We start from the raw sequence: 23,610 nt of genomic DNA on the forward strand, positions 1-23,610 counted from the left end.
TGGCAACCCTGAACCATTTTATGATTCTATGATTCGATGTCTCTGTGACCTACGGACACGGAAGCACATGCCAGTGGTGGTTACCCAGGGGGTGTTACCCAAAACCTGAAGTGATCTCAATAAGCTGAGTTTCCCACAACAGGACACTCCTAGGAGTAGCTGCTGGCACTTGTGCTCCCTCAAATTCATCTCATCACACACATTAAATGTGTATTCATAAGTCTGTAATGCAAGAACAAACTTCTGATGCAGTCATTTTGTGTCCCTCCATGGAGGGACAGACCAGCTCTCTGAGCTGAGGTGAGTGGCTGCTGCTGCAGCTGTGAGGGGCTGGTTGGTGACGATTACCCTGGGGCAGGTTCCCCAGGGTGTCCAGGGACCGTGGCACAGAGCAGATCCTGCTCTGCTGGTCCTTCCTGTCTCTCCAGAAGGCCTGGCTGTGTGAGAACACTGCTGTGTGCACCCAGCCTTCGCACTCACACAGCTGAGCTCTGCACTGGTGTTTTCCTCTCCCGAGCACTTCCCAGCTCAGCCCAGGTAAAGCCAAAGCTGCGTGTGTAAGCAAAGCAAAATAAAGCATTCATTCACGGCTTGATTTTCTGCTGCTGCCTTTATTTTGTTTCAAGTATGGAGGGAGTCTGGCTTCTCATGTACATCAGGTCATTGGAAAGAAAGAACATCTGAAAGCTTAAGAAGTGAGATTAGGAAAAATATTATCACAAGCCTAAAATAAGAGCAAGAGAGGAAAAAGAGAAACAGTGAAAGAGAAAGAGAGGACAGAAAGCAAGGAAGGTTGAAATGAAAAAAGAAGGAAGAAAAAGAAAAAAGGAAAGAAAGAAACAAGAAGGAAAGAAGGAAAGAAAGAAAGAAAGGGCGGGAGGGAAGAAGGGAGGAAGGAAGAATGTTCTGAACAAAAGGTCTTCCTACTGTTTTCTGTGAATATAATTGGAGTCATATGAAAAGACAGTTACCTCATTGATGCTGAAATACAGTATATTGCAATAGTTTCCTCAGGGCATCCCTGAGCTCCTGGTTTCTCATGCTGTAGATGAGGGGGTTCACTGCTGGAGGAACCACTGAGTACAGAAATGAGAGCAGCATATCCAGGCATGGGGAGGAGAGGGAGGGGGGCTTCAAGTAAGTAGCTAGGGCAGTGCTGATAAAGAGGGAGACCACGGCCAGGTGAGGGAGGCACATGGAAAAGGCTTTATGCCGTCCCTGCTCAGAGGGGATCCTCAGCACAGCCCTGAAGATCTGAACATAGGACACCACAATGAAAACAAAACACACAAAAGAAATAAAGGCACTAAACAGAAGAAGGCCAACCTCTCTGAGGTAGTCTGAGTCTGAGCAGGAGAGCTTGAGGATCTGGGGGATTTCACAGAAGAACTCGTCTAGGCTATTGCCTTGGCAGAGAGGTATTGAAAATGTATTGGCAGTGTGCAGGAGAGCATGGAGAAAGCCACTGCCCCAGGCAGCTGCTGCCATGTGGACACAAGCTCTGCTGCCCTGGAGGGACCCATAGTGCAGGGGTTTGCAGATGGCAACATACCGGTCGTAGGCCATGACTGTCAGAAGATAAAACTCTGCTCCAATCAAGAAGACAAGCAGAAAGACCTGGGCAGCACATCCCGAGAAGGAGATGGCCCTGGTGTGCCAGAGGGAGTTGGCCATGGCTTTGGGCAGAGTGGTGGAGATGCAGCCCACGTCGAGGAGGGCGAGGTTGAGGAGGAAGAAGTACATGGGGGTGTGGAGGCGGTGGTCACAGGCTATGACAGTGATGATGAGGCCATTGCCCAGGAGGGCAGCCAGGTAGATGCCCAGGAAGAGGCAGAAGTGCAAGAGCTGCAGCTCCCGCCTGTCTGCGAATGCCAGGAGGAGGAAGTGGGTGATGGAGCTGCCGTTGGACATCGGATCCCTTTGTTCCCAAGGTACTGCCAAAGGAGGAAAGCACACTCACAAGTCAGGACAGCTCTGAGGAAATCTCTTCCCATTGCCTGCCCTTCCAAACCCAAGCCCCGAAAACACACTTTGCCTGTGTCCTTTTTTGCGGGAGCTTTCTGCATTGCCCTTGTTGGAGCTCTCATTGTTGCTGGCCAAGTGTGCCATGAGGAGCAGAGCTCTGCTTGTGTGCTCCCAAGGAGTCATCCCTGCTCCACAGCAGTGGGGATTGGGGAAAGGGGTGACAGCTTCTGCCATTCACTAGTTACCTCATCTGTGATCCACTTGTAACGCAGAGGAGCTGCTCAGCATATTCCTGCAGGAAAACCTCAAGGAAACTCCTGGTTGTCCTCAAACTGCAGTGACATGAGCAGAGCCAGCTCACTCCTCAGCCTTGTTGGGGGGGAAAGACCACGCAGCTCTTGACTCACTGCCCCCCGGCCCCCTGCAGAGGGATAGGGAGAAATGAGAGAAAAAGGAATAAAAATCTCATGGGTTGAGATAGAGACAGTTTGATAGACCAGTAACGGGAAAGAAAATATCAATCATTGTAAAAGAATATAGGAAACCAGGAGTGATGCAGTACAATTGCTTACCACCCGATGCCCATCCCGAGCAGCGAACACGGATTCCTGCCGCCCGGCCAACCCCCATTTCTATACTGAGCAGGACCAGCCCAAGGCATTTTATTGACCTCTCTGGTGGTTTTGGTGCTGAGCCCATGAAGCTCAGACACAGGGGAGGCTGATGATACCTCTCCAGAAGTCAACGTCAGATGTAATTATGAAAGTTTCTTGGAGCGTTAATGGGTCCCACTGAGGGCCATTACTGCCAAAGTCTCCTGGGGGCTCATTCGAGGGAAAACTGGAGGCAGTGAGGGCAGGTAGGCAAAGGCAATGGAGAGGTGTCTCTGACGCTGGCTAATGCTGAATGTGTGAGAGGAAGGCAAAGGGCCAAGCCCTGGCCTCCAGCCCCTGGGAAGGGAGATCCTGCCCCACAAGCACAGCTCAGGGCTCTTGCTGGGGCATTGTGATGGGAGGACGTGCAATGCCAAGGGCAGAAAGACAGAATGACGGCTCCCGGGTGGGGAAGAGGAGGCGCTAAGGCCCTAGTGCTGTAAGGATAAGGTGTCTTCTGGTAGCCTTGGTGGCACAGACAACAGCCACAGCCAAGAGGAGAAAGACATAAGCACTGTTGGGGGCTTTCAGCCTTGCCAACTCCCTTGATCGCATTCACCACAGGCTGTGCTATGGTGTCCCACATCTGCTCCTCTTCCCCTGCAGGCTGCAGACATCCCCCCTGCTTCCCCATCTTGCTCTCCCCTCAGCATCTCACTGCCTTTACTCATCTCTCTCCATCGTCCTTGGCTGTTCTTGAAACACAACGCCTTGGGCTGATCCCGACTCCCTCTGGGTGATCTGTTGCAGCACAGCGCTGCCCTTGCAGTGGCATTTCTTTCTCCTGGTGTCCAGTCTCCACCTCCCAAGCTGCCCTTTGTTGCATTATTTCTTTCTCCTGCTGTTTTCCGCCAAAGAAAAGATCCATCATCTCACAAACAACCCTTCAACCAGGTTCAGGCCATTCCAATAGTGCCCAGAGCCTCCCTGCCACTGGGCCAGAGAAGCCCAGGTCCCTCAGCCTCTCCACCAAGCACACGTGCACTGGGCCCTAAAGCCCATCTTGGCAGACCTCCTCTGGACACTCTCCAGGTCCTCTCCACTTCTCCAAAATGGGGAGCCGCACGCTGGGACACGACTGTGTGCGTTGGGCCACAGCAGTGCTGAGTCAAAGGGGAAGGTGACTCAAGTTGCCTGGGGGGCACACGCTCCTCCTCCTGCAGCCCCGTTGGCAGCCGGCCTTGTTCACAGTGAGCGTGCACCACTGGCTCATGAGGCGTCCCTCAGGGTGCCCAGCCCCGTCTCCGCAGGGTCACTGCTCAGCACATCAGGTCCCAGCCTGTCCTGCTGCATTGGGGTTATTCTTCCCCGGGATGCAGGACTGGACACTTCTCCTTGAAAGACTTGAAGACGTTTCTGTTGGCCAAATCCCAGCGTTTCTCCAGCTGCCCCTGGACTCAAGCTCCCTTTGGTCAGCTGTTAATGTTTGTGTGCAGATGGTCACCCTGATGCTTGTTCCCCAGGGCTCGGTATTGGGGCCAGTTCACTTTAAGATCTTTATCAATGATCTGGACGAGGGGATCGAGTGCACCCTCAGTAAGTTCGCAGATGACACCAAGTTTGGTTGGAGTATCAACCTGCTTGCTTGTAGGAACGCATTGCAGAGGGATCTGGAGAGGCTGGATTGCTGGTCCAAGGCCAATGGTTTGAGGTTCAACAAGGCCAAGTGCCGGGTCCTGCACTTGGGTCACACCAACCCCATGCAGCGTTACAAGCCTGGGGAGGAGTGGCTGGAGAGCTGCCCTGCAGGAAAGGACCTGGGGGTGTTGGTCGACTGCCGGCTGAATATGAGCCAGCAGTGTGCCCAGGTGGCCAAGAAGGCCAACAGCATCCTGGCCTGTATCAGGAACAGTGTGGTGAGCAGGAGTAGGGAAGTGATCGTCCCCCTGTACTCGGCACTGGTCAGGCCCCACCTCGAGTACTGTATCCAGTTTTGGGCCCCTCACCACAAAAAAAAGACATTGAGGTGCTGGAGCAGGTCCAGAGAAGGGCAAGGGAGCTGGTGAGGGATCTGGACAATCATTTTATGTGGAGCAGCTGAGGGAGCTGGGGTTGTTTAGCCTGGAGAAAACGAGGCTGAGGGGAGACTTCTGACTCTCTACAACTCCCAGAAAGGAGGTTGTAGAGAGGTAGGGATCGGTCTCTTCTCCCAAGTAAGAGGGAATTGGACAAGAGGAAAGGGCCTCACGTTGCGTGAGGGGACGTTTAGGCAGGATATTAGGAAAAAGTTTTTACACTGCGGGGGTTATTAAGCATTGGAACAGGCTGCCCAGGGAAGTGGTTGAGGCAGCATCCATGGAGGTATTTAAAAGACGGTCAGACATAGTGCTTAGAGCTATGGTTTAGTGATGATTTTTGTCAGAGGTAGGTTGATGATTGGACTAGGTGATCTGAAAAGCCCCTCCCAACCAAGCAAATTCGATGTTTCTCTTTTGCGTTCCGACCCTTTTCCACTCTTTTTCCACTCTCAAGTTCTTCTCTTGGATCATCCTTATCCTGTCCCATACAAACAGCCAACTCTTTTTCACCGTTTCCTTGTTGGCCCTTCCCTTGGCGTTTCTGAGATGGTGACAGTGGCACTTCCCACCTGCCTCATGACATCCATGACACTAGTAACCCCTTTTCTTACCTCTGCTGTCCTACAGCTACTCAAGTTGTCTTAGAGGAACCATGACTCAGCATGAGTCATCTGCACATGCAATTTAAATGCTGACGTGCTGGAGCTTCAGTGCACAGGGACCTTGAGACACCTGGGGACGTGGCCAACAGAAACCTCCTCAAGTTTTTCAAGGAGAAGGGGCAAAGTGGGACAGGATGAGGTGAGGAGTGAGTCTGAGGAGAGGGGCCTGGGCATTTTGAGGGATGCCATATGAGCCTCTGGTAAAGGCTCAGCACCATTAAGGCCAGCTGCATATGGGGTGGTGTTAGAAGGACTGTGGCCATCCAAAGAAGTGGAGTTATTGTCCCCCTTGACTCAGCACTGGTGTGGCCACATATGCTCTCATAGTATCCCAGAATGGTTTTGGTTTAAAGGGACGTTGAAAGATCATCTAGTCCAATCCCTGTTTTTTAGGGACATGTGCGACTCGATCAGGATGCTCAAAGCCCCGCTGTACCTGACCCTGAACACCACCAAAGATGGGGAATCCACAACTTCTCTGGGCAACCTTTTCCAGTGTCTGACCACCCTCATTGTGAAAAATTTCTTCCCTATGTCCAATCTAAATCTACCCTCTTTCAGTGTAAAGCCATTGCCCCTTGTCCTGTTATTACTGGCCCTGGTAAAATATCTCTCTCTCTCTCTCTCTCTTATAAGCCTCCCTCATGCATTGAAAGGATATAAGAAGGTCTCCTTGGAACTTTTTTGTTTCCAGGCTCAACAACATCAACTCTCTCAGTTTCTCTTCCTAGGAGAGGTCTTCCAGCCCTCCAATGATTGTTGGTGATCCATCTCTTGACCCGCTCTAACAGGTTTAGGCGTGAGGCATGTGGTGAGGGTTTCAGCTTTGGTGTTAGTGTTCAGGGAAGGGCTACAGATGAGAGCTGCAGGTGAAGGATTAGGGTTAGGGCCCAGGCAAAGGCTTAGGGGGAGCTGCGTCGTGCCGAGTCTGAGGGGCAAGAGTGTGGAAGGCACTCAGCGTGTATGGGCCCTGGTGGTGAGCAGAGGGAAAGCTCGTGTGGTGATGACCAGAAGCATCCCCATTGCAATGAGCTGGGAATTAGCACTGGGCCCCTTGGATTGGCAGGGCACATCCAGGGGGCTACAGCACACAGGATGTCTCTGCCTCCTTTCTTTGTCACCCTGAAATCACTGCCTCTGGTTTTCTGCTCCAATCAGCCCCCAGGGAGGCACGCTTCCATTTCCTGAAGCAGCTTCGTCACCCACAGCCCTCAGCAGACCCTGCTGAACCTCCAAGGCTCTTTATTCCTACCAGGGCCCTCCACACTGCGTGACTTTCCCCTGGGAGCTTGTTAACGTGAAGGAACTGTAATGAGTTTATTCTTGCATCTCAATTCACCGTATGGTTGCAAGGGGACTTTGAGGAGAGACTGTCTCCAAGGAAGAGGTTTGCCCGAGTTTGCTGGAGAAGAAAAGTTTTGTTTAACAAGCACATAATGTCACATGGGCAGGGATATCACTAGAGACATGAGTTGGTGACAAGGCTCTGGGATGGAAATTTGGCCAAGAATAAGGCAAAGTTTACTTAATCTGCCACACTCTCTCTTTAGCCAACTCACTAACTGTGCGTATATTGAGAATTTCCTATCAATCTCTCCAACGTATTTCTTTTATGGTAGTCATTTGAGGAAGGTGGAGCTTATTGGAGGCTTGGACTTGGCATATAGTGGAGGAATGCATTGGGTTTCTTTAATTAATTGGTATCACTTTGTCCTTCTGGCTGTTCAAATTTAATAAGAATCCCTTGTCTATTTACAGCCAAGTCTGCGGGGGAATCGGGCAGGAATTGGTGCAAAGGAGCTGTGAACATTCAGCTGCAGACTCAGCGCACAAGTCTGATGTAGGAAAAGAATGCAAGTCCCAGGCAGCCCCAAGAGAAATGGTGGGGAGGAGGAGGTGGGGGGGCAGGTTGTCCATACAGTGGGGGACCTCGAGGAGATGGCAGTTGCTACCTCTCCGGTCCTCCTTAGGAGACCCTCTGGTTCAGTATCAGTTGGAGAAAGCTGCAAGCATTTCCTCTGGAAAAAGAAAAAGACTAATGAAAAGCCCTTTCCAAATGAAAAATTACCTTTTTATTAAGTGCTTCTTGAAACCTTCCACTTTAAGTAGACTCCTGAGACCTCTCCACTGAGCTGTACCAGGCTAGAAGCCCTGAAGAAAATCATGGCAGAGCTGTGGCTCCTTAGGGCTTTCTGCACTTTAACGAGCCCCATGGGGCATTTGCTGCTGAGCCCAGGAATGCCAGATACTGAGAGGAGCTTGAACAGCCTGTGCAGGAATTCAAGTCCGAAGCAAACGCCAAAGTGTCTTGGAGCATTAATTGTCCCCACTGAGGGCCATGACAGACCAAGCCTCCCCATGGATTTGTTCGAGCAGGCAACTGGAGGCTGTGATTACAGGGAGGCAAAGGCACTGTGCAGGTGGAGCTGGTGCTGAGTAAAGCCTTGATGTATTTTATCCCGCCAAGCGGCCAGCCCTGGGAAGGGGGATCCTGTCCCTCACACTGGCTCAGGGCTCCTCCCGGGGCAGTGAGGTGTGGGGTGTGCAATGCCGAGTGAAGGACAACGGCACCACACCTCCCGGCCTCCCTGGGGGGTGCGAGGAAGGACACAGTGAGGCCCCGGTTCCGTGAGATTAAGGTGTCTCCTTTCAGGCCTTGGTAGCAAAGACAACAGCCACAGCCAAGGGGACAAAGACCTGCAGGCTGTGGACACCCAACCTCTTTCCTCCCCTTGCTCCCACTGGGGCATCTCCTCGCCTTTCCTGACAGCTCTTCTTCCTCCCTGCCTGTTCCTTGGAACACCCAGCGTTGCGCTGATCCAGGCTCCCTCTGGGTGACCTCAGGAGTCACAGCACTGTCCTTCATGGGACATTTCTTTCTCCTCATGTCCAGTCTCGTTGTGAATGTTGATTTGGGATCCTGCCCAACTTTGACGTGGCAGCAATTTCAGGTTTATTAACACAGGGTTAAGTTGTATGATGTTAACATTAATCACCTGGCAATTATCAAAATGATTTAACAAAATTTGCTATAATCAACACAGCGACTTATTTAAACATTCAAAAATGGCAAGGTTCACCTGAGACATACGACAGTTTATACAGTTTAAAGGGGATTTATACGTAAGATAGGGACGGTTTACCAAGGCCTGCAGTGACAGGATAAAAGGCAACAGTTCTAAACAGAAAAAGAGTAGATTTAGAATAGGCCTAAGGAAGAATTTTTTTATGAAAATGGTTGTGAGATGATGGAACAAGTTTTCCAGAGAAGTTGTGGGTGCCCCAGGGTATCGAGGATATCAGGCTATGAAAGCATGCATGAGGATAGGAGGATATGAAGATATCAAAGTGTGGATTTTCCAAGGATATCAAAGTGTAGGTTTTGCAAGGATTTCAAAAGTAGATTTCACGAGGCTTTTGAAGATTGGATTTCAGAGTAGATTTCACAAGGATTTCAGAGATCATCTGCTGACAAATGCAGACGAAGGAAAAGAGTGAGTCATTCACTACTATTGGATTTCTCAAGGTGACCAAGATCATTTGGTACCAGGAATGTACTACTTTTTGCAAAAAGAGAAACATCTTCATTATATATGTTAACCTCTGTATCTGTTTGTGTGGGTGCAATTCGATTTAAAAAGCTCTCTTGTAAGCCTTGTGTTTGTGTGTGTGTGTGTCATTTGATTTTGGAAGCTCATTAGAATGATGGTGCTTTTGGTCATCAGCAGCTGAGGTTTCCCCCTGGTCATCACGAGGGCAGAAACACGCAAAGTGGCTACACACCCTTCCCCTCTGACCCAGCACTGCCCAGCTCACACTGAGACTTTGCCTGGACCCCAACCCAAATCCCTCACCTGCAGCGCTCATCTGTGGCCCTTCCCTGAACATGAATGCCAAAGCTGAAACCCTCATCAGATGCCTCACGCCTAAACCCAAAGCCAGCTCCCTCATCCTGTCCCTCAACCCCCTTTCATCTCCAACCCCTCCCCTAAGTGTTACTCATGTTTCCCAGGATGCAGAAGGAGGACAGGGATTGTGAAGTTCTGGAGGGAAAGGCCAGGGAGATGATGAGATGTTAGGGGCAGGCAAGAGGAAGATGAAGGCAAAGGTGCCATTGCTGGCAAGTAGATTGTGATGTCGTTATTGCTGGAGGAAGCTGCATGTGAGGAGCAGCGTTGTGAAGTGCTCGACATGCCTGAGAGTTTCATCAAAGAGAGAAGGGAGCATGGGATAGGTGAAGGGAGAAGCGTGTGGGAGGGACAGCACTTGGTGAGGTTCCTGCTCTTGAAATGCCTTAACTCTGGCCTAACCCTAAGCCTCTAGCCCTAACCCAACCCCCTAACCCACAAAGCTGAGCAGGACTCAGATCAATTACAAGAAGCCCTAAGAAGAATCCCAAACCTTCATTTTGAGCCTCACCATGACCCCCACCCCCACCCTGATCATGAAGCAGAAACTCTGACCACAGTTTTTGGTTCACATGGAAGAAAACTGGCAACAGAAACCCCTAACCCAAAAGCCCTAGCGGCCTCCCTCAGAACCCCTAACCTTCCCTTGCCCTCCAAACCTCTCTCTAAGCTGTTTTTCCCCCAGAGGCAGAGTGAATGCAGAGCCTGTGAGGTCCTGGAGCAGTCGCCTGACATTGGAAGATGAAATGTGAGATGACGTGTATCAGATGAGCTTGTAGGTGACAAGGTGGGTGATGGTGGGGAAGCTACTCTTATGTCAGCTGTGCCTCAGAACCTCACAGGTGAGTAAGAGGCAGGTGTCTGTGAAGGTGCCTGAAGTCAATTCTGTCTGAGAACCTCACAGGCCAGAAGTAGGAAAATGGCTTGGCTGTTGATTGTGCTTTGGCACGGGGTTGGACTAGATGATCTCGGAAGGACCCTTCCAACCCCTTCCATTCTGTCATCTGTCTCTGCTGGTGATAGGCAAGACAAGTCTCATGGCTGGGTCAAGCACTGGGATAAGCTTGGCCTCAGCCTTTGTCACCAGGCAGGCCAGCCAGGAGGGCAGGGCATGGGCACAAAAGGACTTTCTTTGGGTATTTTGGCCCTCTAGCAATGCTGGAAATCTCCATGGAGATCCCTCCAGTGGTAGTGGTGGGAAGGGATTCCCCTGTCATGGGGAATCTTTGGCCAGATTATCTCCAGCACCTCCAGTTTCTCTTCATGGCGTCAGAGCTTGGGCTTTCTCCTCCTCTTGTTATCTTGGACTTTGCTGGGAAACCCTCTCAGTATTGCTGCAGTCTCCACAGAGTGCCCTTCCTGGAGAGCGAACAGCCAAGACTGAACTGGGGGCCATCTAGAGCCCTAACGCCCACCTGGGAGAAGGAGTTAACATTAAGGGGAACAGGCCATTCACCACGAACCACAATGAGGTCACCTGCCTAGTGGGTGAAGGGAAGGTGGTGGATGTAGTTTTGCTGGATTTTAGTAAAGCTTTTGATAGTGTCCCTCAAAGTATCCTTCCGGACCAGTTCCCAACTTGGAGATGAGCAGGTGGAGGGTGCGGTGGGTGAAGAACTGGCTGAACGGTAGGGCTCGACCCATGCGTAGAGTTGCAGAGTAAGAAATCAAGGGCTGCGTGAGCCTCACAGGAGGGCAGGAGATGCTCTCTTCTGGAAGGGTCATTTGTGCTATTGTCGATAGAGCCACGCAAGGCTGCCCCGGTCAGACACACTCATCCGTTGTTCGTGTCACGTTAAACTGTACCAACATAGACATCTGCAGTGCAGTGACAGGACACAGGACTTCTAACCTTCCCATGAACCTCCAACCTGAGCTTTCTCTCTGCACCCCCTTTGGAGGTGAACCTGAGCACAGAGCATGAGCCATTGGACTTTGACCACTCAAGACCGTCTCCACCTTGGAGCTAATGCGGGTCACAGCCAAGGTGGAGGCCCAAGGAGGAGGTGTTGCGGAGCAGCCTTTTCTGTTGCTGCAAACTAAGCTTGGTAGCTCTCTGCTGCACCCTCTCCAGCAGTTCCCTGTCCTTCTTGATCTGGGAAGCCCAGAACTGGACACAGTGTTCCAGGTCCGGCCTCACCAAGGCAGAGTAGAGGGGGAGGATGACCTCCCTCCACCTGCTGGTCACACTCTTCTTGATGCACCCCAGGATGCCATTGGCCTTCTTGGCCACAAAGTCCCATTGCTGGCTCATGGTCATCCTGTTGTCCACCAGGACTCCCAGGTCTCCTTCCACAGAGCTGCTCTCCAGCAGGTCAGCCCCCAACCTGTCCTGGTGCACGGGGTTAGTCCTCCCCAGGTGCAGCACCCTACATTTGCCCTGGTTGAATTTCATGAGGCTCCTCTCTGCCCGACTCTCCAGTCTGTCCAGATCTCTCTGGATGGTGGCACAGCCTTCTGGTGTGTCAGCCACCCCCCCCCAGCTTTGTGTCATCAGCAAACTTGCTGAGGGTGCACATTGTCCCTTCATCCAGGTCGCTGATGAAGATATTGTAGAGGACTGGACCCAGCACTGACCCCTGGGGAACACCACTCCTCACTGACCTCCAACTAGGCTCTGTGCCCCTAATCACCACCCTCTGAGCTCTGTCTTTCAACCAGTTTTCGATCCACCTTACTGTCCACTCATCTAACCCACATGTCCTAAGCTTCCCTATGAGGATGCTGTGGGAGACGGTGTCGAAAGCCTCGCTGAAGTCAAGGTAGACACCGTCCACTGCCCTCCCCTCATCTATCCATCCAGTCACGCCATCACAGAAGGCTATTGGGTTAGTCACACAGGATTTCCCCTTGGTGAATCCGTGTTGACTACTGCCCATAGCATTCTTTTCCTCCACATGCCTTGAGATGACGCCCACAACGAGCTATTCCATCATCTTTCCAGGGATGGAGGTGAGGCTGACCGGCCTGTAGTTCCCCGGCTCCTCCTGCTTGCCTTTTTTGAAGACTGGAGGATCGTTGGCTTTCCTCCAGTCCTCAGGCAGCTTGCCTGTTCTCCAGGACCTTTCAAAGATAATGGAGAGCAGCCCAGCAATGACGTCCACCAGCTCGCTCAGCACTCTCGGGGGCATCCCATCGGGGCCCATGGACTTGTGAATATCTGATTGATCTAATTGATCCCTCACTCGATCCTCCTCAACCCACTGGAAGTCTTCTTCTTTCCCTGTTACTTCCCCCAATGCCTGGGACTCCTGAGGGCTGGGCAGAGCAGTAAAGAGCGAAGCAAAGAAGGCATTCAGTAACTCCGCCTTCTCCGCATCTGCTGTCCCCATGGCTCCTGTCTCATTCAACAGTGGGCCCACAACTTCTCTGCTCTTCCTTTTGTTTCCAATATACTCGTAGAAGGCCTTCCTGTTGAGCTTGACATCCCTGGCCAGGTTTAATTCCAAGGCGGCCTTGGCTTTCCTTGTTTCATCTCTGCACGCTCTGGCAGCATTCCTGTAATCCTCCCAAGGGGTCAGTCCCTTCTTCCACGTATTGTAGACTTCCTTCTTCCACTTGAGCTTTTTCAGAAGCTCCCTGCTCAACCATGCAGGTCTCCTGTGTCCCTTGGCTGATTTCTTTCTCTTCGGGAAGCACCGATCCTGAGCTTGGAGGAAGTGGTCTTTGAATACCAACCAGCTCTCTTGAGCCCATTTGCCTTCCAGAGCCCCAGCCCACGGGATCTCTCCAAGCAGTTTCTTGAAGAGGTCAAAGTTAGCCCTCCTGAAATCCGAGGTTGTAATTTTACTTCTTGTTGTTTTGTGCGTAGTACCCACGATCCTGAACTCCATCATTTCATGATCACTACAACCTAGGGTGCCCCCAACCTTAATGTCCCCCACCAGTCCCTCTGTGTTTGTCAGTACCAGGTCCAGGAGTGCTCCTCTCCTTGTTGGCTCCTGCACCACCTGTGTCAAGAAGTTGTCATCAATGCACTGGAGGAGCCTCCTGGACTGTGCGTGCCTGGCTGCGTGGTCTGCCCAGCAGATATCGGGGTGATCGAAGTCCCCCATGAGAACCAAGGCCTGCGATTGCGAGGCTACCTTCAGCTGTCTCTAGAAAGCCTCATCAGCTTCCCCATCCTGATCAGGTGGCCTGTGATAAACACCCACAACAGTGTCCCTCATGTTGGCCTGCCCCTTAATCCTCACCCATAAGCTCTCGACCCTCTCGTCATCCGCCCCTAGTGAGAGCCCGATGCATTCCAAATGCTCTCTCCCATGGAGTGCAACTCCACCACCACGCCTCGCTGGCCTGTCTTTCCGGGAAAGGACGTAGCCACCCATGACAGCATTCCAGTCACGCGAGCTGTCCCACCACGTCTCAGTAACTGCAATGAGATCGTGGCCCTGCGACCGCGCACAGATCTCCAGCTCTTCCTGCTTATTCCCCACGCCGCGTGCACTGGTGTATCAGCATTTCCGAGAGGGAGTCGTGTGTGTAGTTGTGACCCTTGAGATGTGCTGTGCCTTCTGGCTACCAGAAATACTGGCACACTGGCCCAGGAGCGCTGAGCAACTGCGCCCTGGCAGCTCCCCAGCAAGCCCAGGACCCTCCCCACCCCCCTTCAAATCCAGTTCAAAGCCTCTCAATGAGCCCTGAGAACTCAGGGAGTTACCAGGGATTCAGGGAGTCATACTGGGAGCACTGGGACAGCACTGGGAGCACTGGGGAGAAGCAGCGACTCATGCTGGGAGCACTGGGGCCATACTGCGAGCACTGGGGGGAGTCAGGGAGTCATACTGGGAGCACTGGAACTGTACTGGGAGCACTGGGGGGAGTCAGGGGGTCATACTGGGAGACCTGGGAGTGCAGTGAGATCACTGGGTGGAGTCAGGGGGTCATACTGGGAGCACTGGGACCGCACTGGGAGCTCTGGGGGGAGTCAGGGAGTCATACTGGGAGCAGTGGGACTGCACTGGGAGGACTGGGGGGAGGCAGGGAGTCATACTGGCAGCACTGGGACCGCACTGGGAGCCCTGGGATGAGTCAGGGAGTCCTACTGGGAACACTGGGACCTCACTGGGAGTACCAGGGGGAGTCAGGGAGTCATACTGGGAGCACTGGGACTGCACTGGGAGTGCTGGGGGGAGTCACGGAGTCATAATGGGAGAACTGGGACTGTACTGGGAGCACTGGAGGGAGTCAGGGGATCATACTGGGATCACTGGGACTGCACTGGGAGCACTGGGGGGAGTCGGGGGGCCATACTGGGAGCACGGGGACGGCACTGGGAGCACTGCGGGGACTCACGTGGTCACACTGGGAGCACTGGGACTGCACTGGGAGCCCTGGGAGGAGTCAGGGAGTCGTACTGGGAGCACTGGGACCACACTGGGAGTACCGGAGGGAGTCAGGGAGTCATACTGGGTGCACTGGGACTGCACTGGGAGTACTGGGGTCAACCAGAGAGTCATACTGAGAGAACTGGGACCTCACTGGGATCACTGGGGGGATTAAGGAAGTCATACTGGGAGCACTGGGAGTGCAGTGAGATCACTGCGGGAGGCAGGGGCTGATACTGGGAGCACTGGGACCGCACTGGGGGCACTGGGGGGACTCAGGGAATCATGGTGGGAGCACTGGGACTGCACTGGGAGCACTGGGAGGAGTCACGTGGCCATACTGGGAGTACTGGGACCGCACTGGGAGCACTGGGATGAGTCAGGGAGTAGTACTGGGAGAATTGGGACCTCACTGGGAGTACCGGTGGGAGACAGGGAGGCATACTGGGAGCACTTGGACTGTACTGGGAGCACTGGGTTCAAACAGAGAGTCATACTGGGAGAACTGTGACCTCACTGGGATCACTGGGTTATTAAGGAAGTCATACTGGGAGCACTGGGAGTGCACTGAGATCATTGGGGGGATTCAGGGGGTCATACTGGGAGCAGTGCGACAGCACTGGGAGCACTGGGGGGAGTCAGGGTGTCATACTGGGAGCACTGGGAATGTGCTGGGACCACTGGGGGGAGTCAGGGAGTCATACTGGGAGCAGTGGGAGTGCAGTGATATCACTGGGGGGACTCAGGGTGTCTTAATGGGAGCACTTGGACTGTACTGGGAGCACTGGGGGGAGTCACGTGGTCATACTGGGAGCAGTGTGACAGCACTGGGAGCACTGTGGGGAGGCAGGGGTTCATACTGGGAGCAGTGGGTCTGCACTGGGAGCACTGGGGGGAGGCAGGGAGTCATACTGGGAGCACTGGGACTGCACTGGGAACCCTGGGATGAGTCCGGGAGTCCTACTGGGAGCACTGGGACCTCACTGGGAGTACCGGGGGGAGTCAGGGACTCATACTGTGAGCACTGGGATAGCACTGGGAGCGCTGGGGGGACTCAGGGGGCCATACTGGGAGCACTGGGACCGCACTGGATGCACTGGGGGGAGTCAGGGAATCATACTGGGAGCACTGGGACTGCACTGGGAGCACTGGGGGGAGTCAGGGGGCCATACTGGGAGCACTGGGACCGCACTGGGAGTACTGGGAGGAGTCACGTCGTCATACTGGGAGCACTGGGACAGCACTGGGATCACTGGGGGGGTTAAGGAAGTCATACTGGGAGCACTGGGAGTGCAGTGAGATAACTGGGGGGAGTCAGGGAGTCATACTGGTAGCACTGGGACCGCACTGGGAGCACTGGGGGGAGTCAGGGAGTCATACAGGGAGCACTGGGATTGCAGTGAGATCACTGGGGGGATTAAGGAAGTCATAATGGGAGCACTGGGACAGCACTGGGAGCACTGCGGGGAGTCAGAGAGTCATACTGGGAGCACTGGGACTGCGCTGGGAGCACTGGGGGGATTAAGGAAGTCATACTGGGAGCACTGGGAGAGCAGTGAGATCACTGGGGGGAGTCAGGGAGTGATACTGGGAGCACTGGGAACGCACTGGGAGCACTGGGGTCAACCAGAGAGTCATACTGGGAGAACTGTGACCTCACTGGGAGCACTGGAGGGAGTCTGGGGCTCATACTGGGAGCACTGGGAAAGCACTGGGAGTACTGGGGGTAGTCAGGGAGTCATACTGGGAGCACTGGGACAGCACTGGGAGCATTGGGGTAGTCAGGGAGTCACACTGGGAGTCATACTGGGAGTACTGGGACCGCACTGGGAGCACTGGGATGAGTCAGGGAGTCCTACTGGGAGCACTGGGACCTCACTGGGAGTACCGGGGGGAGTCAGGGAGTCATACTGGGAGCAGTGGGACTGCACTGGGAGCACTGGGGTCAACCAGAGATTCATACTGGGAGAACTGGGAGCTAACTGGGATCACTGGGGGGACTAAGGAAGTCATACTGGGAGCACTGGGAGTGCAGTGAGATCACTGGGGGTAGTCAGGGAGTCATACTGGCAGCACTGGGGCCGCACTGGGAGCACTGGGGGGAGTCAGGCTGTCATAATGGGAGCACTGGGACTGCAGTGGGAGCACTGGGGGGAGTCAGGGGTTTATACTGGGAGCACTGAAACTGTACTGGGAGCACTGGGGGGAGTCAGGGGATCATACTGGGAGCACTGGGACTGCACTGGCAGCACTGGGGGGATTAAGGAAGTCATACTGGGAGCACTGGGAGACCAGTGAGATCACTGGGGGGAGTCAGGGAGTCATACTGGGAGCACTGGGAACGCACTGGGAGCACTGGGGGGATTAAGGAAGTCATACTGGGAGCACTGGGACAGCACTGGGAGCACAGGGGGGAGTCAGGGAGTCATACTGGGAGTCATACTGGGAGCACTGGGACAGCACTGGCAGCACTGGGGGGATTAAGGAGGTCATACTGGGAGCACTGGGAGTGCAGTGAGATCACTGTGAGGAGTCAGGGAGTCATACTGGGAGCACTGGGACAGCTCTGGGAGCACTGGGATGAGTCTGGGAGTCATACTGGGAGCACTGGGACCGCACTAGGAGCACTGGGGCAAGTAAGGGACTCATACTGGGAGCAGTGGGACCGCACTGGGAGCACTGGGGGGATTAAGGAAGTCATACTGGGAGCACTGGGAGAGCAGTGAGATCACTGGGGGGAGTCAGGGAGTCATACTGGGAGCACTGGGAACGCACTGGGAGCACTGGGGTCAACCAGAGAGTCATACTGGGAGAACTGGGACCTCACTGGGAGCATAGGGGGGAGTCTGGGGCTCATACTGGGAGCTCTGGGAAAGCACTGGGAGTACTGGGGGGAGTCAGGGAGTCATACTGGGAGCACTGGGACCGCACTGGGAGCACTGGGGGGAGTCAGGGAGTCATACTGGGAGTCATACTGGGAGTACTGGGACCGCACTGGGAGCACTGGGATGAGTCAGGGAGTCCTACTGGGAGCACTGGGACCTCACTGGGAGTACCGGGGGGAGTCAGGGGTTCATAGTGGGAGCACTGGGACCGCACTGGGAGTACCGGGGGGAGTCAGGGAGTCATACTGGGAGCACCGGGACTGCACTGGGAGCACTGGGGGGAGTCAAGTGGTCATAATGGGAGCACTGGGCCCGCACTGGGAGCACTGGGATGAGTCAGGGAGTCCTACTGGGAGCACTGGGACTGTACTGGGAGCACTGGGGGGAGTCAGGGGGTCATACTGGGACCACTGGGACTGTACTGGGAGCCCTGGGATGAGTCAGGGAGTCATACTGGGAGCACTGGAATAGCACCGGGGGCACTGGGGAGAGTCAGGGAGTGCTACCGGGAGCACTGGGACCACACTGGGAGCACTGGGTGGAGTCAGGGGATCATACTGGGAGCACTGGGACAGCAGTGGGAGCACAGGGGGGAGTCAGGGAGTCATACTGGGAGCACTGGGTGTGCAGTGAAATCACTGGGGGGAGTCAGGAAGCCATACTGGGAGCACTGGGACAGCACTGGGAGTACTGGGATGATTCTGGGAGTCATACTGGTAGCACTGGGACCGCACTGGGAGCACTGAGGGGAGTCAGGGAGTCATACTGGGAGGACTGGGACCACACTGCGAGCACTGGGGGGAGTCTGGGAGTCATACTGGGAGCACTGGGACAGCACTGGGAGCACTGGGAGGAGTCAGGGAGTCATACTGGGAGCACTGGAATAGCACTGTGAGCACTGGGGGGAGTCAGGGAGTCATACTGGTGGCACTGGGACCGCACTGGGAGTACCGGGGGGAGTCAGGGACTCATACTGTGAGCACTGGGATAGCACTGGGAGCGCTGGGGGGACTCAGGGGGCCATACTGGGAGCACTGGGACCGCACTGGATGCACTGGGGGGAGTCAGGGAATCATACTGGGAGCACTGGGACTGCACTGGGAGCACTGGGGGGAGTCAGGGGGCCATACTGGGAGCACTGGGACCGCACTGGGAGTACTGGGAGGAGTCACGTCGTCATACTGGGAGCACTGGGACAGCACTGGGATCACTGGGGGGGTTAAGGAAGTCATACTGGGAGCACTGGGAGTGCAGTGAGATAACTGGGGGGAGTCAGGGAGTCATACTGGTAGCACTGGGACCGCACTGGGAGCACTGGGGGGAGTCAGGGAGTCATACAGGGAGCACTGGGATTGCAGTGAGATCACTGGGGGGATTAAGGAAGTCATAATGGGAGCACTGGGACAGCACTGGGAGCACTGCGGGGAGTCAGAGAGTCATACTGGGAGCACTGGGACTGCGCTGGGAGCACTGGGGGGATTAAGGAAGTCATACTGGGAGCACTGGGAGAGCAGTGAGATCACTGGGGGGAGTCAGGGAGTGATACTGGGAGCACTGGGAACGCACTGGGAGCACTGGGGTCAACCAGAGAGTCATACTGGGAGAACTGTGACCTCACTGGGAGCACTGGAGGGAGTCTGGGGCTCATACTGGGAGCACTGGGAAAGCACTGGGAGTACTGGGGGTAGTCAGGGAGTCATACTGGGAGCACTGGGACAGCACTGGGAGCATTGGGGTAGTCAGGGAGTCACACTGGGAGTCATACTGGGAGTACTGGGACCGCACTGGGAGCACTGGGATGAGTCAGGGAGTCCTACTGGGAGCACTGGGACCTCACTGGGAGTACCGGGGGGAGTCAGGGAGTCATACTGGGAGCAGTGGGACTGCACTGGGAGCACTGGGGTCAACCAGAGATTCATACTGGGAGAACTGGGAGCTAACTGGGATCACTGGGGGGACTAAGGAAGTCATACTGGGAGCACTGGGAGTGCAGTGAGATCACTGGGGGTAGTCAGGGAGTCATACTGGCAGCACTGGGGCCGCACTGGGAGCACTGGGGGGAGTCAGGCTGTCATAATGGGAGCACTGGGACTGCAGTGGGAGCACTGGGGGGAGTCAGGGGTTTATACTGGGAGCACTGAAACTGTACTGGGAGCACTGGGGGGAGTCAGGGGATCATACTGGGAGCACTGGGACTGCACTGGCAGCACTGGGGGGATTAAGGAAGTCATACTGGGAGCACTGGGAGACCAGTGAGATCACTGGGGGGAGTCAGGGAGTCATACTGGGAGCACTGGGAACGCACTGGGAGCACTGGGGGGATTAAGGAAGTCATACTGGGAGCACTGGGACAGCACTGGGAGCACAGGGGGGAGTCAGGGAGTCATACTGGGAGTCATACTGGGAGCACTGGGACAGCACTGGCAGCACTGGGGGGATTAAGGAGGTCATACTGGGAGCACTGGGAGTGCAGTGAGATCACTGTGAGGAGTCAGGGAGTCATACTGGGAGCACTGGGACAGCTCTGGGAGCACTGGGATGAGTCTGGGAGTCATACTGGGAGCACTGGGACCGCACTAGGAGCACTGGGGCAAGTAAGGGACTCATACTGGGAGCAGTGGGACCGCACTGGGAGCACTGGGGGGATTAAGGAAGTCATACTGGGAGCACTGGGAGAGCAGTGAGATCACTGGGGGGAGTCAGGGAGTCATACTGGGAGCACTGGGAACGCACTGGGAGCACTGGGGTCAACCAGAGAGTCATACTGGGAGAACTGGGACCTCACTGGGAGCATAGGGGGGAGTCTGGGGCTCATACTGGGAGCTCTGGGAAAGCACTGGGAGTACTGGGGGGAGTCAGGGAGTCATACTGGGAGCACTGGGACCGCACTGGGAGCACTGGGGGGAGTCAGGGAGTCATACTGGGAGTCATACTGGGAGTACTGGGACCGCACTGGGAGCACTGGGATGAGTCAGGGAGTCCTACTGGGAGCACTGGGACCTCACTGGGAGTACCGGGGGGAGTCAGGGGTTCATAGTGGGAGCACTGGGACCGCACTGGGAGTACCGGGGGGAGTCAGGGAGTCATACTGGGAGCACCGGGACTGCACTGGGAGCACTGGGGGGAGTCAAGTGGTCATAATGGGAGCACTGGGCCCGCACTGGGAGCACTGGGATGAGTCAGGGAGTCCTACTGGGAGCACTGGGACTGTACTGGGAGCACTGGGGGGAGTCAGGGGGTCATACTGGGACCACTGGGACTGTACTGGGAGCCCTGGGATGAGTCAGGGAGTCATACTGGGAGCACTGGAATAGCACCGGGGGCACTGGGGAGAGTCAGGGAGTGCTACCGGGAGCACTGGGACCACACTGGGAGCACTGGGTGGAGTCAGGGGATCATACTGGGAGCACTGGGACAGCAGTGGGAGCACAGGGGGGAGTCAGGGAGTCATACTGGGAGCACTGGGTGTGCAGTGAAATCACTGGGGGGAGTCAGGAAGCCATACTGGGAGCACTGGGACAGCACTGGGAGTACTGGGATGATTCTGGGAGTCATACTGGTAGCACTGGGACCGCACTGGGAGCACTGAGGGGAGTCAGGGAGTCATACTGGGAGGACTGGGACCACACTGCGAGCACTGGGGGGAGTCTGGGAGTCATACTGGGAGCACTGGGACAGCACTGGGAGCACTGGGAGGAGTCAGGGAGTCATACTGGGAGCACTGGAATAGCACTGTGAGCACTGGGGGGAGTCAGGGAGTCATACTGGTGGCACTGGGACCGCACTGGGAGTACCGGGGGGAGTCAGGGACTCATACTGTGAGCACTGGGATAGCACTGGGAGCGCTGGGGGGACTCAGGGGGCCATACTGGGAGCACTGGGACCGCACTGGATGCACTGGGGGGAGTCAGGGAATCATACTGGGAGCACTGGGACTGCACTGGGAGCACTGGGGGGAGTCAGGGGGCCATACTGGGAGCACTGGGACCGCACTGGGAGTACTGGGAGGAGTCACGTCGTCATACTGGGAGCACTGGGACAGCACTGGGATCACTGGGGGGGTTAAGGAAGTCATACTGGGAGCACTGGGAGTGCAGTGAGATAACTGGGGGGAGTCAGGGAGTCATACTGGTAGCACTGGGACCGCACTGGGAGCACTGGGGGGAGTCAGGGAGTCATACAGGGAGCACTGGGATTGCAGTGAGATCACTGGGGGGATTAAGGAAGTCATAATGGGAGCACTGGGACAGCACTGGGAGCACTGCGGGGAGTCAGAGAGTCATACTGGGAGCACTGGGACTGCGCTGGGAGCACTGGGGGGATTAAGGAAGTCATACTGGGAGCACTGGGAGAGCAGTGAGATCACTGGGGGGAGTCAGGGAGTGATACTGGGAGCACTGGGAACGCACTGGGAGCACTGGGGTCAACCAGAGAGTCATACTGGGAGAACTGTGACCTCACTGGGAGCACTGGAGGGAGTCTGGGGCTCATACTGGGAGCACTGGGAAAGCACTGGGAGTACTGGGGGTAGTCAGGGAGTCATACTGGGAGCACTGGGACAGCACTGGGAGCATTGGGGTAGTCAGGGAGTCACACTGGGAGTCATACTGGGAGTACTGGGACCGCACTGGGAGCACTGGGATGAGTCCGGGAGTCCTACTGGGAGCACTGGGACCTCACTGGGAGTACCGGGGGGAGTCAGGGAGTCATACTGGGAGCAGTGGGACTGCACTGGGAGCACTGGGGTCAACCAGAGATTCATACTGGGAGAACTGGGAGCTAACTGGGATCACTGGGGGGACTAAGGAAGTCATACTGGGAGCACTGGGAGTGCAGTGAGATCACTGGGGGTAGTCAGGGAGTCATACTGGCAGCACTGGGGCCGCACTGGGAGCACTGGGGGGAGTCAGGCTGTCATAATGGGAGCACTGGGACTGCAGTGGGAGCACTGGGGGGAGTCAGGGGTTTATACTGGGAGCACTGAAACTGTACTGGGAGCACTGGGGGGAGTCAGGGGATCATACTGGGAGCACTGGGACTGCACTGGCAGCACTGGGGGGATTAAGGAAGTCATACTGGGAGCACTGGGAGACCAGTGAGATCACTGGGGGGAGTCAGGGAGTCATACTGGGAGCACTGGGAACGCACTGGGAGCACTGGGGGGATTAAGGAAGTCATACTGGGAGCACTGGGACAGCACTGGGAGCACAGGGGGGAGTCAGGGAGTCATACTGGGAGTCATACTGGGAGCACTGGGACAGCACTGGCAGCACTGGGGGGATTAAGGAGGTCATACTGGGAGCACTGGGAGTGCAGTGAGATCACTGTGAGGAGTCAGGGAGTCATACTGGGAGCACTGGGACAGCTCTGGGAGCACTGGGATGAGTCTGGGAGTCATACTGGGAGCACTGGGACCGCACTAGGAGCACTGGGGCAAGTAAGGGACTCATACTGGGAGCAGTGGGACCGCACTGGGAGCACTGGGGGGATTAAGGAAGTCATACTGGGAGCACTGGGAGAGCAGTGAGATCACTGGGGGGAGTCAGGGAGTCATACTGGGAGCACTGGGAACGCACTGGGAGCACTGGGGTCAACCAGAGAGTCATACTGGGAGAACTGGGACCTCACTGGGAGCATAGGGGGGAGTCTGGGGCTCATACTGGGAGCACTGGGAAAGCACTGGGAGTACTGGGGGGAGTCAGGGAGTCATACTGGGAGCACTGGGACCGCACTGGGAGCACTGGGGGGAGTCAGGGAGTCATACTGGGAGTCATACTGGGAGTACTGGGACCGCACTGGGAGCACTGGGATGAGTCAGGGAGTCCTACTGGGAGCACTGGGACCTCACTGGGAGTACCGGGGGGAGTCAGGGGTTCATAGTGGGAGCACTGGGACCGCACTGGGAGTACCGGGGGGAGTCAGGGAGTCATACTGGGAGCACCGGGACTGCACTGGGAGCACTGGGGGGAGTCAAGTGGTCATAATGGGAGCACTGGGCCCGCACTGGGAGCACTGGGATGAGTCAGGGAGTCCTACTGGGAGCACTGGGACTGTACTGGGAGCACTGGGGGGAGTCAGGGGGTCATACTGGGACCACTGGGACTGTACTGGGAGCCCTGGGATGAGTCAGGGAGTCATACTGGGAGCACTGGAATAGCACCGGGGGCACTGGGGAGAGTCAGGGAGTGCTAC

The 23,610-nt window shown here is 55.4% G+C and overlaps 1 protein-coding gene across 1 annotated transcript in view; it reads right to left on the reverse strand.

The window, feature by feature from the left end:
* Nucleotides 1-688: 688 nt before the first annotated feature.
* LOC141736693 (olfactory receptor 14C36-like) overlaps nucleotides 689-23,610 on the reverse strand; it is a 34,821-nt gene continuing 11,899 nt past the window's right edge. Inside the window, exons 2-3 of the mRNA XM_074571251.1 lie at nucleotides 1,327-1,862; nucleotides 689-724 (exon numbers count right to left, since the gene is read on the reverse strand). Coding sequence (XP_074427352.1) covers nucleotides 689-724; nucleotides 1,327-1,862 — 572 coding nt within the window. The remainder of the gene's footprint in view (nucleotides 725-1,326; nucleotides 1,863-23,610) is intronic.

Source organism: Larus michahellis, assembly GCF_964199755.1.
Source record: "Larus michahellis chromosome W unlocalized genomic scaffold, bLarMic1.1 SUPER_W_unloc_1, whole genome shotgun sequence".
Classification (NCBI taxonomy): domain Eukaryota; kingdom Metazoa; phylum Chordata; class Aves; order Charadriiformes; family Laridae; genus Larus; species Larus michahellis.